Source organism: Gouania willdenowi, chromosome 21 (assembly GCF_900634775.1).
Source record: "Gouania willdenowi chromosome 21, fGouWil2.1, whole genome shotgun sequence".
In the NCBI taxonomy this organism is placed as follows: domain Eukaryota; kingdom Metazoa; phylum Chordata; class Actinopteri; order Blenniiformes; family Gobiesocidae; genus Gouania; species Gouania willdenowi.
This window is the reverse complement of record NC_041064.1, coordinates 29,028,190-29,044,590: the sequence shown is the minus strand read 5'-3', so window position 1 is coordinate 29,044,590 and position 16,401 is coordinate 29,028,190. Positions and strand designations below refer to the sequence as shown.

General features: G+C 39.7%; 1 protein-coding gene across 4 annotated transcripts in view; it reads right to left on the bottom strand.

Moving 5' to 3' along the window:
• Positions 1–16,401, bottom strand: part of LOC114454937 (nck-associated protein 5-like) — a 112,463-nt gene that overhangs the window by 65,137 nt on the left and 30,925 nt on the right. For all 4 annotated transcript variants that reach the window (XM_028435881.1, XM_028435882.1, XM_028435883.1 and 1 more), the window contains exons 3-4: positions 14,210–14,362; positions 7,520–7,588 (exon numbers count right to left, since the gene is read on the bottom strand). In XM_028435881.1, the coding sequence (XP_028291682.1) occupies positions 7,520–7,588; positions 14,210–14,362 (222 nt within the window). The remainder of the gene's footprint in view (positions 1–7,519; positions 7,589–14,209; positions 14,363–16,401) is intronic.

Sequence of the window (16,401 nt, the reverse complement as noted above, 5' to 3'; positions counted from 1 at the left end):
TTGTTGTAGTTTTTGAGTTGGTTTAGTCTTTCTACTTTTTTGATGCTATGCTAAAGAGTCAAGTTCAAAGTAATCAAAAGGTTTGTAGGTTTCTTTATCTTTGAATTTAAAGTGACTAATTTCCGGGTAATGGTCCACAATTGATTGTTAATCCCAAAGACACTCTTGCATTTACAGAAATGCAACAAAAGTAGTTACTGCCAGTTTAAACCTTGAAGACAGTACAGCAGGTTTCATAATAACCTGAGTGGTAAATAATTTCTGGCTGTGACAGTAGCAGCATGCTGGTGAAGAAGAGGATGGTCGTTATCTATGATGTAAGCAGGTTGTACAGTTTTCATCTCCACTGAGTTTCTATGGTTTGCTAATGTAACTGGCTTTTAAAATACTGTGGTGGAATAAAAAGTAATTGCTGACAAATATATAATTAAAACTTACCCTTATGTTGACAGTTTTTGTAAATATTTGCAAAAAAGTTTCAGAGAAGTTGAAGCAAAATATATTTGACAAGATGGTTTCACCTAAAGCTGTAAATTAGTACGATATCTTTATTTAGTTTAATGGCAATCATTAGTTTAACGGCTTTCCTGGTATTGTGTAGGTGACTATATAGACTCATTTAGGTAATCTCACAAATGCATTAACATGTTATCAAAATTCAAGGACATTCTATACTAGACATAAACTAGTGTAGCCATCAATATAAATGCATGGCATTACTCAAACAAGTGACAATTTTACAAAATGGCCAATAAGACCACTACTGATACACAGTATTAACTGAAATGTGCTAATATAATAAAATTTACAAAATGAAACCAAAGAGGAAAATAATGCTAAACAAAAGTTTTATTTCCTGTCAATGCTCAGATTAATTTTAATATTCGAAATGGTGACTGCTTGTGGTCGTCTGTCTTATAGCCGACAATAAAAGGTTTGTTGTGTGTTTCTCCCGATAGACGTGATATGTCATGTTCACCCCCGTCCAATCAAATTCTTCCCAACACCCAGACCTAAAGCGGAAACAACTGAAGCCGAAGAAACTGGTTTCCCACGTAAACCTTAGTTCTGGAATTACTATTTCCATGTAAACACAAAGCAGAACACTTTAATTCTGAATGATTTAATTCGGAATAACTAATTCCAAATTAAAAAAAACATCATGTAATCGTGGCCATTGGTAAAATAAGATGAGCAAAGAAGGTGCATGAAAATGACCTTTATGATTTTTAAAATGATTAATTGATCTTATCAATCATATATATATATATATATATATATATATATATATATGATGGTGTTGATATTTGTTGAATGACAGAAATGGGAAACACTACATCTACTTGATTAGCTGTAGTAGTTATCATATCTGCCTTTCAACAAGAAATCCTGGTTCAAGCCCTGGGGTAGATATTTGGGTCCTTTCTGTGTGGAGTTTGCATGTTCTCCCCGTGGTTGCGTGGGTTTCCTGCGGGTACTTCGGCTTTCTCCCACAATCCGACTGTAAGGTTGATTAGAGTCTCTAAATTGCCCGTAGGAGCGAATGGTAGTGTGAGTGTCTCTCTAAGTGTAGTTTGCCCTGCAATGGTGTACCCCCACCTAGTGACCAATGATAGCTAGAGATAGGCACCAGCAGACCCCCACGACCCTGAAAAGCAGCAGGTAGGTTGGAAGATGGATGGATGTTTCTATGTGGTTTGGAGCCATTAAAGGAATTATGTCCATCTTTATCCTCTCTTCAACACCATGACTTGCCTTAGTTTATTTAGACCAAAACAAATGGCTGTGCTTAACAAGACTGAAAGGCGTAATAAGAGAAATTATTCCCACTGCAGAAACTCTGAAATGTCTTTCCTCAGATACGTTAGACTCTCAGGGGTGGTGATCTCCATGGTAACAAGCCCATTAGTGACGGATGATGAGAAATAAAGTGGAGACGTTTTGGCAGCTGGAGAAAAATCGAGTGAAATAAAGAGACTTCCAGAAGTGTGTCAAAGTGAGAGGAAGAGGGACAGATGACAGTTTGACAGCTCACAGGTGAGGACTGGAAAACTGTGCTCCTCAATAACTCCTTCTGCTTTAACGCTCATATTGCCACTCCAATTAGAGAGGGTAGCTTAATATGAAGTCTGAGACAGCCTACAACAGTATGACACTGAATATCTCCATGTAGGAGGTGTTATGAATTATAATTTTATAAATTATATATAGATATATATATATATATAAGTCCAGTACTGTAAAGTACCTGGTTTATATGATTGTTAACCTTGAAAGGGAAGATGGATTCATTCTCTTTTCTCAAGACAACACTGATGACCCAAATAGTCTCAAACAAAGCTCAAGTGAGGTAGGTAGATAGAAGTGCAGCTCCCAGATAAGGTGAAACGTTATATTGTACGAGAAATATGGACTTCGTTATAGTGATCGACCGATTCATCGGCCGGCAGATTTAATCGGCCGATTTTTGCATGTTTTACGTGTATCAGCATCGGCCGCTGCTGCGTTCGCCAATCCACTTTATCAACAGAGCGGCTGCTACAGGGCTCCGTGTTGCTGCAGACAGAGTGCAGAGCCACTCCCCCCACTAGCAGAGCGTGAAGCAAGCTCTTCAATCCCAGGCAGGTTTTAAACTTTCAAAGCATTTTTTAACCGTTTAACTTAGCGGTTCCATGGGTCCAGGTGTTGTGTCGCACTTCTAGTTAACGAGCAGCTGCTGGAGGTTTGGCGTGTGTGTCTTTCTTTTCCTCTCGCTTTGCTTCTCACTCAGTGCTGCACTGAGAAGAAATTTTTAACTTTGAGAAGCAGTTTACTACTTGTTTGAATATGTTGATGCAACTTAGAAGAGTTTATTAACGTGATGTTGGATGCGCATTAAGTTAGTGCTTAATACATGTTATTTTCCGTGTTGTGTTCTTGGATTGTGTTGGAATGGACTATTATTCATGGTTTCTTTTTTTGTTTAATACTATAATTACTTATTTTTATACTCAATAATCCTGTTAATAAAATATATCTTCAGTCAGGCCAACTTATTTGTTAAAGCTATTTTCAGGATAAGGACGAACAGCTCTCTTTCAGAATATTTCATGAGATGTCTCATTCTATTTTCTACTTGTTCTTCTTCTACATCACCTGTTTGTATTATTTGTTAAATATTCTTTACTTGGTGTCATTCTACCTCACCTTCGTTAATTCCAATAAATGTTCCTTTTTTTAAAAATTGAGACTTGTACCATTTGTTATGATTTTTGTGTAATTTTTATGATGTAATTTGAGGGAGCAAAAGTAGTATCAGCTCCAAATATCAGCTGAAGAAAATCGGCAGTCCGTATCGGTCATTGGCCGGCATCGGTCGATCCCTACTTAGTTACATTTGAAGCCACACGGACTTGTGTGTCGCGCATCAGCAGCTGTGATCACTCAGCTGCTGCTGCATGATTAATGAAAACTCTGACAGACTCAGACTTTTGTCCACGTTGGTCACAGCGATTAAACTATTTTCATACTATGTTCAACTTGAAGTCACAGTTTGATCCGCTACAGAGTGAAACAAGCTGTTATATGCAGATGAGGATGGACCACAAACTGTTCCCTCACATATATTAATGAGGCTCAGCTCAGGTCGCTTTAAACAATTGATGTTTAAAACTGCGTATTATGGAAACGAATAGTTCTGTTTGCTGCAAACATCCCTCTGTACTACAGCAGGACGCTCTGAGGCCGTGTTATTTCCTCATATCTCCAGCGCATCTGACTCAATCACGCTTTACAGCGGCGATGATGATGATGATGATGATGATGATGATGATGATGATGATGATGATGATGATGACGACCAAGGAGAGAGATTTTAACTGTGACTCGGACAGAATGCGGCCGATCCTCAGTCACACTGCAATGATCTGATCATACAGACAGAGGCTGAAGCTCTGTAAACCTGTGGTGAAGGAATCTAAACAATGGACCAGTGAAGCAGTGGAGAAACTCCAGGAGTGTTTGGACTGGACTGACTGGGATGTTTTCAGGTCTGCGAACAGTTCTCTGGATGAGTTTACAGACGCTGTGACGTCCTACATCAGCTTCTGTGAGGACAGCTGCATTCCATCAAAGACCAGGGTGAGTTATAACAATGACAAACCCTGGTTCACAGCTAAGCTCAGAGGGCTGAGGGCAGACAAAGAGGTCGCTTTCAGGAGTGGAGACAGAGCCAGGTACAGAGAGTCGAAGTACACGTTTGAAAAGGAGGTGAGAAAAGCCAAACGTTTGTACTCAGAGAAGCTACAATATCAGTTCTCTGCAAATGACTCAGCTTCTGTCTGGAGAGGGCTCAGGCAAATTACAAACTACAAGCCCAGAGCCCCTGCTGCTGCTAACGACCTCTGCCTGGCCAACAGTCTGAATGAGTTCTATTGTAGATTTGACAGACAATGGGACAGACCTGACTCCAACCCCCCTCACACCTCTGACCAGCCTCACTCCAACACCTTCACCCCCCACATCAAAGCTACAGTTTCACCCCAGCTGCCTACAGAGGCTCTCTCCCCTATCTTCCCCCCCTCCTCCCCCCCTCCTACAGAGACACCTTTCTCCATCAAAGAGAGAGATGTGAATAGACTTTTCAGGAGACAAAACCCCCGTAAGGCTTGTGGACCGGACTCTGTCTCTCCCTCTACCTTGAAGCACTGTGCTGATCAGCTGTCTCCAGTGTTCACAGACATTTTTAACACCTCACTGGAGACATGCACCGTACCAGCCTGTTTTAAGGCCTCCACCATCGTTCCTGTCCCTAAAAAGCTGAGGATCACAGGACTTAATGACTACAGACCCATCGCTCTGACATCTGTGGTCATGAAGTCCTTTGAACGCCTCATGCTCTCCCACATCAAGGACATCACCGACCCCCACCTGGACCCCCTGCAGTTTGCCTATAGATCCAACAGGTCAGTAGACGATGCTGTAAACCTGGCTCTCCACTTCATCCTCCAGCACCTGGACTCCCCAGGCTCCTACGCCAGGATCCTGTTTGTGGACTTCAGCTCTGCCTTTAATACAATAATCCCAGCTCTCCTTCAGGACAAGCTTTCCCAGCTGAACGTGCCAGACTCCACCTGCAGGTGGATCACAGACTTCCTGTCTGACAGGAAGCAGCACGTGAAGCTGGGAAAAACCATCTCTGCTCCCCGGACCATCAGCACTGGATCTCCTCAGGGCTGTGTTCTTTCTCCTCTGCTCTTCTCCCTGTACACCAACAGCTGCACCTCCTCTCACCAGTCGGTCAAACTCCTGAAGTTTGCAGACGACACGACCATCATCGGTCTCATCGCTGATGGAGACGAGTCCGACTACAGGTGGGAGACAGACCGGCTGGTGTCCTGGTGCAGCCAGAACAACCTGGAGCTCAATGCTTTAAAGACAGTGGAGATGATAGCAGACTTCAGGAAGAACCCAGCCCCCCTCACCCCCCTCACCCTGGGAGACTCTACAGTGAGCTCTGTAGAGTACTTCTGCTTCCTGGGGACCATCATCACTCAGGACCTCAAGTGGGAGCTGAACATCAGCTCCCTTATCAAAAAAGCTCAGCAGAGGATGTACTTTCTGCGGCAGCTGAAGAAGTTCAGTCTGCCAACAAAGATGATGGTGAACTTCTACAGCTCCATCATCCAGTCCATCCTCTGCTCCTCCATCACCATCTGGTACGCTGCAGCTACGGCCAAGGACAAGGCCAGACTGCAGCGTATCATCCACTCTGCAGAGAAGGTCATCGGCTGCAATCTGCCCTCCCTCCAGGACCTGTACGCCTCCAGGATTTTGAGGCGTGCAGGAAAGATTGTGGCCGACCCCTCCCACCCCGGTCATAAACTGTTTCAATCTCTCCCTTCTGGTAGGAGGTTTCGGTCCATCAGGACCAGAACCTCCAGACACAAAAACAGCTTCTTTCCCTCTGCCACCATCCACATGAACACACCCCAAGTCACCCACTGAACCCCCCCACCCCCCCCCCCCCCCCACCCGATCACCACCTCCGCCAGCTTGATACCTGCTGCACTGTATATATATATTTATATTTATCCTATTTATCATTTATTCTCTATCTATCCTTTATTTATCCCTCATCCTTTATATTTATCATTATTATTATTATTATTGTTGCTGGGTTGTTCTTTGTTGTGTTGTTTTTATTTCTTTTGTTTCTTTTTGTTGCTTGTTTTGTGCACCAACCACCAAGTCAAATTCCTTGTACTGTCCTCAAAACTGTACATGGCAAATAAAACATTTCTGATTCTGATTCTGATTCTGAAATCAACCTGTTACATTGTTTATCAATGAAGGTGTTTCAAATTAAAAGTGAACTTTATTATTTTCACGGATTTCAATTACATTTGCAAGCGTTGGGAAAACTCCATGTTCCGTGATTTCTAGACAGCCCAAAAAATGACATCACCGCCTCCTTTCCTTCAGCCCGCCTTCATTCACACATACTCGCTTTTTGGCTCTTTACGCGTGGTGGGCGTGTCAGCAGCCTGGACCGGAGAATATGCGTAGAAGAGAAGCGTGTAACTGCAGGCGCGTAAAAAAGAGCTTAAGTCCAGACGGGAGAATAGACCCCTATAGGAATACTATCAAAATAGTTAATGCTGGATAACACTTGAGCTCACAAACTATTAGAACATAAAGTCTAAAATACAATGTATTACCAACTAAATGATCAAAGGATATAAGTCCAAGTTAAACTGAAGGACTACTTCTCCTGGCAAGTAGGAAGACCCTAATTTTGACATATTAAATAATATAATTTATCTTCTGCATTAGACTGGCGCTTTGGCCAGGGTTTATCCCCTGCTTAACGCCCATTGAGAGCTGGAAATAGGCACCAGCAGATCCCACAACCCAGAAAGAAGGAGAAAGCGGGTCAGAAAATGTATGGATAGATAATGTATCTGTTATTAGGTGTGCGTCAGTGGTTTGAGTGCTAAATCAGTAGAAACAAAGCTCCTAGCGTTCAAAGTATGGACCAAGACTCAGACTAGCCAGATTCAGCATTTATAGCATTTATATAGAAACTAGCCTGGCAATAACTAAAGCACATTTTATCTGTAAATTATTTAATTTATCATTTGAAGTCATGGGTTTTAATTAAATATCATTTACGGAAAGAAATTATGAACTCTAAAAACTATTATGATGACTCTAGGGAAAGCCAAATGAGGGTTCTGACTAGTACCATGCAGAAACACATAATTAGCTTTAAAAACATTATGGGGTAACTCCAGTGGAAATATTAAAAGGCAACCACTGACTTAAGCAGTATCTGATATGAATCATCAAGCGTGAGCAGCATACTATCCTCAACTAAAGTTAATCATTTTCATAAAATTTATAAGCAAAAAAATTAGAAATTGGCAGGCACTTAAAAGCCTAAGAATCAGATCGGGGTCCCTGGTTTAGAGCATTCACAGACTTGTCATTTGACAGCTGGATTCCTGCAACTCAGACTTTGAAACACGTTGACACGTACCTCATCCAAACAACGTTCATACTGTTTCCTCTGGTTGTCATTTTCCATTGAGAGGGCAGAGTTCTCCGCCTGTGCAGATAGAAAACATAGTCATAAATGAAATGATCCACAGTTATTTTAGCATGTTCTGATGTAGCGATGTTAATATAAAAATATGAGATGAAAGGACAGACATGCTTTGGCTACCTGCATCTTAAGAGGAAATGATTGAGGACTACACATGTAAAAGGCATTCTTAAGTAGCTAATATTTTACATTTTTGGAAACATTTTTCAGAACCTCAATGTTTCTGTGGCTAACCTAAGAATCTCTCAATTACAAATAGAGATTTTGCCCAACAGGGGAACACAAACAATTCTGGGAAAGCAGGGGGTGACTTTCCCTGAGATGATTGATCCAGTAAATCTTAAAGGCTGAACCACCAAGGTGAGCTTGTTTCCACCAAAATGCCGAAGGCAACTCTTGAATAACAGGTTTGTAGAAAATATACGGCTATAGCTGTTAAGAGGGCAAACAAGTTCAAAGAGAAGCTCAGTTTACTCAGATAGAAAGCATCTCAAGTCCCATCCATGAGGTTACAGCAGATGTACATTGCAGCAATTAGTAGTTGAAATAACACTTTTTGAAAGCAAATGGTCACAATAAAAAACAAGAGTATATGGAACAGTGAGCTTCTGAGAATAGCACTTAAGAAAAGTGTGGCAAGTGTGGCAAGGCCAGCATCTGATGGTAGATGTAGCACAGTATTTAATTTGTTATTAGCACATGAGTTCACAACATTACAATGGCGTTGCATAATTTTTTTTTAGATATACTTGATTATTTGGGTTAAAACAGATAAGTAAGCAGGTAAAACATTTTGACTAGACCTACATCTGTTTGTATGCATTTGCTACAGAAACATGTTTAATTACCTTGGATGTCGGGAAAAAATGCTAATTACTAAAGTGCAGCTTCACATGATTTGCTTTACAAAAAATTCCAATACCACATGGAATTTGATCATTAATGTTATGTCATGCATGTTTCATAAATCAGGATTTCTCAAACTATGGTCTGTTAACCACTGGAAGTCCTTAAATGGTAATTGGACTTGATTTGTATAGTACTTCATTACCACAAAGTAGTTATCAGTATCAGCTCATTCACCCATTCACACACCAATGGGACAGACCTGCCATGCAAAACCCTACTAAACCATTGGAAACAACTAAGGATTCAGTGTTTTGCCCAATGACACTTCGTCACATAGGCAGGTGTAGCCATGCGATCAAACCCCCAACCTCTCGATCAGTAGACGACCCTTCTACCACCTGAGCCGCGGTAAATTACAGTATGTAACCAATGCAGTGCCATTAATACTTGCACATTAATAGTAGTCACTCAAGGTTATATCAACAAATATTATGAACCTAAAGATTCTACATCAGGAACTGAAATTAACTGACATAAGTAGTCGTAAAGATAATGTAAGAGTGTCACAAATAACTTGTTTGTGTTGCATTACTATATCCTGCTCAGGATGCTCTCACTGCACAATTCCTGCCGATCACTCAGCAAGCCCATCAGATTAATTTCTAAGGTCAATCACTTTATCAAGATGAGGATTCACAAGTTAATCAAGAATGTGCCAGTACTAGTTCTGATTTATTTTATTGAAAATAATCTGTCTTTATCTGACACCTTTCTTGTCTTCATCAGTAATTTGGTTCTACGGTACTTGATCTAAATAATAATATTCATTCTGCAGTGCCACATGATGACACCTCCACCCCTCTAAACACAACAGGGTGCCAATTCTGTCCTAACTTTTAACAAAATAACCTAAAGGTTTGATGTTCCACACATACAGTTATCAAAAATATCTGATCGTGTCGGCGATACTGGCTCTGTATTTACTTGGTATTGGTTCAGTACCAAATCTTGCAGTATCACACACCTCTTCCTAAATGTTCAATATTAACTAAAGTGCAATTTTGTTAGTTGAGACTTGATAAGCCAATCTACAGAGACAGGGTCAATTTTATTGTTTTTGTTTGTGATTTTGATTAAAGTGCAATTTGACTTAAAAAGACTTATTTTTTAAAGTTTTTTGTTTTCATTTATTTAGGATATTTAAAAGTTCCAGACATTCCAATACTCATTGGAAGTTAAAGTATATTGCATTTGAAAGGGTGTATTTGCATTATTATGATACATTTTCAATACATTAGTGCTAAATTTGGGGTAAAAAAAATTTTTTTAGCAAAAATATTGGTTATCTGTAATAATTTATGGGACAATGTATCTGTTGGGTAAGAAATAGTTAGTGCGTTGCATGCACACGGTAGATTGAGACTTCTCGTCTTGTCTAAGTATACATACAGGATACATTTTTTAAAACGTTTACAAGCTCCGTCTGACTCTACCTCGATAGGTGGCACTTTATAATTTAAAAAATGAATTGACTAGAGGAGAAAGATAATGGATTAAAATCTTTTTAATTTATTCATTAATTATGTTTGTTGCATTTTTCTCATGCCCATGTATTTTAAGATATTCATCTCTTTTAGCTGTAGCAGCATGAAATTGATCTCCTCATCTGTCCACAAGTGCTTCTAGTGTTTATCTTCAACCATCAATCTCCTTCTTCTTCATGAGGATAGTTGCCGAGGAGCACAGAATGCTGTGTCTGACTGACACATGCATTAATAGCTAGATAGTCAATTGCATTATTGAGGAGTGTTATTCGAGTTACGTATAGTCCATATCCAGCCAAACTAATGTGTTACATGCATTTAAAAATCCAGTTTCTATCGTCCATTTCTTCTGGAATTCTCAAGCTGCATTAAACCACACTGAGTGACTCCTCTGTTACCAGATCCTTACTTGTCCGTTCTTTAACCACTTTTATAGAAATTTTGGAGAAGCCCATTCAGACTGTTTTCTGTTTCATTCATCTTTAAACTTACCTCTCAATACTGCATCTGAAACATTAACTTTAAGGACAAAATATTTTAATGCTTGCCTAATGTATCACCACCAACAGGAGCAGTGATGAAGAGATAATCAGTGTTAATCGCTTCAGGTGTCGGCCTGGTCATATTTTTATGGTTATGTGTATGCAATATTAATGATCTAAATATTTCCATTTTAATGTGAACCTCCAGTAATAAACCCAAATGTTCCATTAAGCGTAAATAAGGATGCAGGGAAAGTGTTTAATGTTACTCTATTTAGACATCGACATTTAACTACAGGGTGTGTAAAATAAAAGCAGTCACCATGAAAAGGCAACATCATAAAAACGTCAAAATGCCCTGATACCATCCATTAGGGTAATCAAAGTAAGCAAGAAAATTGATGTAATTTAGGATATGACTTTAATCGAAAAGATTACTGATAGTCTAGTTATTCGGGTTTTCTAAAGCACTAAACCACAGACAACATCAGATATAAACTCTCTAAAATAAGCACCCTCAAAGTGATGAAATCCTTTCAGTGCCCAACACAAAAGTGAAAAAAATTAAATAAAGAGGTGTCAGCACTGAAAAATGTCCATTTCAGTTGTTTATTTTAGGCATAATGATGCACAACGACTCAGTCTTAGCGCCTTAAATACAGGAAGTATACAGGGTTACACTCGTACAACCTTCAAAATAAAACATGTTCTGCCCTTAAAGCTAAGGTAGGCGATTTTCTCCAGATACACTTGTGCTTTTAGTCAATTTTTTGGAAATTTGTACTTTTTTCACCACGGCAGACATCACTAACCTTCGCGGTCGTCAGATTATTACGTCACGTAGTTTTGCATCTGACTGTCAAAACAAACGTGATGGCTGTTTCCTAATTCCTCTCCTAACACCTTTCCTTAACCCCATGACGTCATCCACGGGTTAAGGAACACTAAATAAGAAAGAAGATAGGACGGACTATTCGGATACAGCCCAAGTTTCAGTCTATTCAGTGGAGTCTTTTGATTTGAAAGTACGTTTTGGGCATGTGACAGGAAGTCAGCCATCTTGTTTAGTTTTCTGTAAAGGCTAAGATACACTGCAATTTTTTCAATCGTTGTACTCAGCTCCAGCTCAAACTGTGCAACTCAGGTGCAGAGCCCAAATGTGCGCAGCTCACGATGCATATTCTCACACTACACGGACCGACACTCTGACACAACCTGACTGCTCACACTGTACGATCATACACGACACGTCGAGTCTTGTTTCCGGAAATGTAACGTACAAATTAGAAGAAGAAGAATTCTGAAGCGTCGCCATTAAAACAAACGAAGAAGAAAAACCTGGAAGTGGAGAAACACTCGCAAATCTCAGCAAAAAGAGCTTTAAAAAAGAAAAGACCGCGATGTAAAGGACCAGGAGCTGACTGGACAGACATGGGCAGTACAGACCATCAATTTTAAAGCGGTGCTACGGTGTTCACACGCTGTGTGAGCATTTACGGTAAGCCGGTCCGTGGCACTGCTTCCACTGTGAGATACCCTCACGAGGAGTGACAGGATTTCAAACATGTTTGAATTCCTTACGACCATACGATTGCTGATCGGGAGCTGGTCGTGAGGTGTTCATTACTTCTCATGACCCCATGTATACTACACGATGCACGACACACGATCCAGCAGAGACTTGTACGATCCCAAAAATAGACGCACGAGTCAAAAATCGGCTCAAAATGGGCTTAAAATCGCACAGTGTATGCCTGCTTTAAGCCACATGTGGAGAAGTCCATCCACTGCCATCTGCTTTGTGTTTGCGCCATTAACACCAATGTCTTTCATTTTTGATTAATATTTATGAGCACAATTTTGTTTAAGCCTTATTTGTGGGAAATATTTACGATAATGAGAACTTTGATTATTTTAAGATGCCAATGGGTTTATGTTGGTTGACTGGAATTCGAATATAATATGCTAATTTTCTGTGTTTAGCCTTTGCTTATGATGCTATGCTAATAGTAGCTACTATATTTCGGTTCTACAGTTTTACTCCATTTTGAAACATTTACGTGGTGCATCGAGAATAAAGTACAGCTAAGGAAGCTACATCCTCACTCACGTATTCATTCAAGAGGAGTTAGGCTAACTGCTAAATTGTGTTAGACACGCACAAGAAGAGCTGAATAAAACATATCAGGCTTCCTGGTAGGGGCTCTACCACATAGCAGTATCTTGTAGAAAGATCAATGTAAGTTTACAAATGCATTTACAATAACAATAATGAAAATAATAATAATAAAAAAAAAAAAAACAAGTGTTTTTGCAAGTGCGAGAAAAACTCAGTGCTCGACTCCCCAGTAAGATTGGAAAAATGACAAAGTATAGTCCCCACAATCCAGTGGGAGAGAAATAGGCCAAATTTAAATACTTGACTAAAATGTCAAGAGATGGACAAAAATCAATCAACAACACTACTTCATACACAAATACATTTGTTTTCAGCAGAAAAAAGATACTTTGAGTTGATGAATTGAGTTAATATTTAACACAAAGAGGGTAAGATCAGTGGGGCTTGAAAAAGCTTTTATAATATTCTTTAATATCATGTGGCTATTTATCTGCTTTTCTGCACTGTCAGAAGCAGTTACTGTTATTTCATATGAATACATAGTGAAATAGTTGAACCAGCTCTAATCAAATAAAAGAAATGGGGAAATATATACTTTTTAGACCCTAGATTGTGGTGCCCCTAAGATGAATGACTTTGTAAGCATCTACCTATATTACTATGACATGGTTAGATCCTACCACTGAGGTGCTAACCCATGATGTTCTAGCTGTGAAGCAGCCTTGTTTACAATTTTTTCCAACTTTCAATAAAAAAATATTAAACATTCAGCCCTAAGGATACCACATTTGCACATTTAGCTTGGTTGCATTCAAGCATTCCCAATCTATTCAAAACATAAAACAAATATATAAATATTGTATTCAATTTTTATAATGGAAAGCATTTTGGAGTGAATTCTGCCTCATTTTTATTGAGTCTGTGCTTGCAGCATTCAAGAGCTGTCAGTTACGTACACCTGAGACCTCTAAGCAGATGGTGGGAAGTCTGAAAAGAAAGGCTCACTGTACATTCACTGGAACATTGACTGCATCTGTTAACTACACTGTCAGTCTTCTAATAATCACTTCTTGAAAATGAATAACATCTATGGTGTCGGCAGCTTTCTCCCCTCAGAGGCATGTGTCCCAACACAATGCAGGCTCCCTTTCTGTAATATTCAGAGATAAATGGAGGCATAATACACTGTAATTGGAGTTGCCAGTCATGTCTCATCAGAAATGTCAAACAAAGTTGTGATAAATAGATAATGATGAAGATTCAAAGTAACTTTGCTAATATTTTAATTTAATCAAGCTGCACACTTACTGATATTTCATGATCATCGCCATTAAAAATGTGATTATCCTGTTGGTTTCATTGCCAATGAAACCCAAGTGTCCCCATCCCAGACACTTACTTTATTTAAAGACATCTAAAGGTGTGAACAGCATCAGGTTTTTAAACTGTGATGAGCAAAGTGTCAAAAGGTGAAAGAGAATCTTTTTCCACTGCAAAAAATTCATGGTTTCTGAGCTTCCCACTGGCTCTGCATCTACATAGGTAGGTCAGACAATCCAGGATAGGAGAAAGAGCATGCAGAGGGGTGAAGGATTATGGAATAATAAAAGATACAGATGACCTAATTTACCTCCAGTGCTTGGAGTCGCTCCAGGAGTGGATTACTGTCCTTAGAACTTTCCTCAGATCCACCGCTGGCCTCAGAAGAAGGAGGTTGATCTGCTGAGGCGGGTGGACCCTCCAGACTGTCCTGCTGCTTCCACATTTCCTCCAGAAGTTTGTCCTGCAAGGCAGAGAGCAGATCAAAGCTATGGCCCTAAAAGCCACAAACAAATGATGATGTGTCTTCTGCTTGTAACAGTGAATTTTAATAAACAACACAATTATAAACTTTGATTTTGCTTCATTCTAGAAATGTATTAAAGTTGCAGTATGTAGAATGGTGAGACTGCCATGGAAACAACCTTACCCCTGCGGTTTCACTGGCATCCTCGTGAACGTGCACGACTGTGGAGCTATTTGCAGTGACTTTGTCGCTTAAATCTGACAACTTTCCAAATCTCAGTATTTTTTTTCCTCAAAAGCGACTTTTTCTTGTGTTATTGGAGAGTTTTCTGATGTTTTACAGAGTTTACTGTCGTAAATCTGCAGCGGGTGCTGCCGTGAACCCCATCCCCCAGCCCAAACCGCTTACAGGTGGACAGGTTGACAGTGGTCTGCGGCCGCAGCACTCCCAGCTGCAGGTCAGAGCAGTGATGAGACCCACACCACTCCACACAGGGCTCTACACTAACTTTTTCAGTTGGTCGCACCAGCACAAAATTTGGTCACACCCTTTTTTGAACGAGGATGGGGGGGTTGGGGTGTACAGCATAGCCATGCATGCTAATGATTGGTGGACTTAACTGGCATAACGTAGTTTTGTATGAAGTAAAGATTGACAATGACTTGAGATATTTGCAAAATGTTTTCAGGCTTTAGTGTCAATATTAAGTGTTTCTGCAACAAGCAGTGTCTGAAATAACAGGTCAATAATTTTATATAAATTTAAAAGAAGACGTAACAATTTTTTTTAAATAACAGCAAAGCATAACAACATGTTACATATATTTCCCAAAACAGCTCATGGAGCACTTTATTTGTTAAAAGATCTCTGATTGGCTACAAGAGAGTGTCACGCTCCTTGTTTTCTAAAGGTTGAATACAAAGCCAAGATAAGGGGCAGAGGTCCAGTCTCCTTGCAGAATACTTTAAATTACAATATGCTCAAAGATTATAATAAATCTTTGACCAAATGATGCCAAAGAAAACTTACATACTGCAGCTTTAAGGGGTTTATAATCACTCAATAAAAAGGGGCCACTATTTACTAAGATTTATTAAATCTTCAGCGCAAATCTGTGCGCATGCAGACATTCAAATAAGCCGTTTTGCACATGTAAAGTGTTCAAAATAGACTCTTCAAATTGGAGGTGCAAAAGAAGAGCAGGTGCTGTTCTCTCTTTGTTCTGAGCAGATAACTACGCAAAGACTCATTAGTTTTAGCGAATACATTGATATATTGATTATATGTGACGCGATGTAAAAAAAAAAAACAGGTACATGTCAGCCAGGGGGTGTTTTGATATATATCTACAGATTCTGAAAGTGTACAATCTACACTTTCCAATGGTTTCACACAGAAAGAAATCAAATAATATTTGAAGAAGTTTTGGCCATTTTAATGTAATGTTTGAAAGAACAAAAAGGAATAAACAGTCTTCAAAGACTGTGAAGTTTTTGTCACATCAGCAGCCCACTGAGGGGCTGAAACAGGAAGCTGGTCAGCGCTGTTTCTGGGCTGACACTCGCCATTAATGCCTGGCAAGAGTGCTTGATGACGGTCAACTTCAGAACCTCATCTGTGCAGCCAGTATATTGGAGAGGAGGAAGAGAGTGCAAGAGGAGAAGAGTGCACTGCTGCAGGTGCACACAGGGCAGCCTCAAGAAAGAGGAGAGTAGCAGTGCCTTTGACTAATAGAAAGACGTAGTGCCACACATGCTATTTAATTTTTCATTACACTTGACAACTTTTATTGCTTTTTGATAGGTGAGCAGTTAATTAAGACTATAGTTTTATTTCAATGGTTCTCAATCAAATACTTTTGATACCTACAATGTTAACTCAAACATTAAACATCAGTTTCCATCGCATCTTTAGTTTCCAATGCATCTGTACCATCCAACAATCCCTTCAGCAATCTCTGCAAAATGCTGTGACAGTTAAGACCAGCCTCTCAAACATGCTAAGTAAACACACAACATTTTAGCAGACAAACAGTT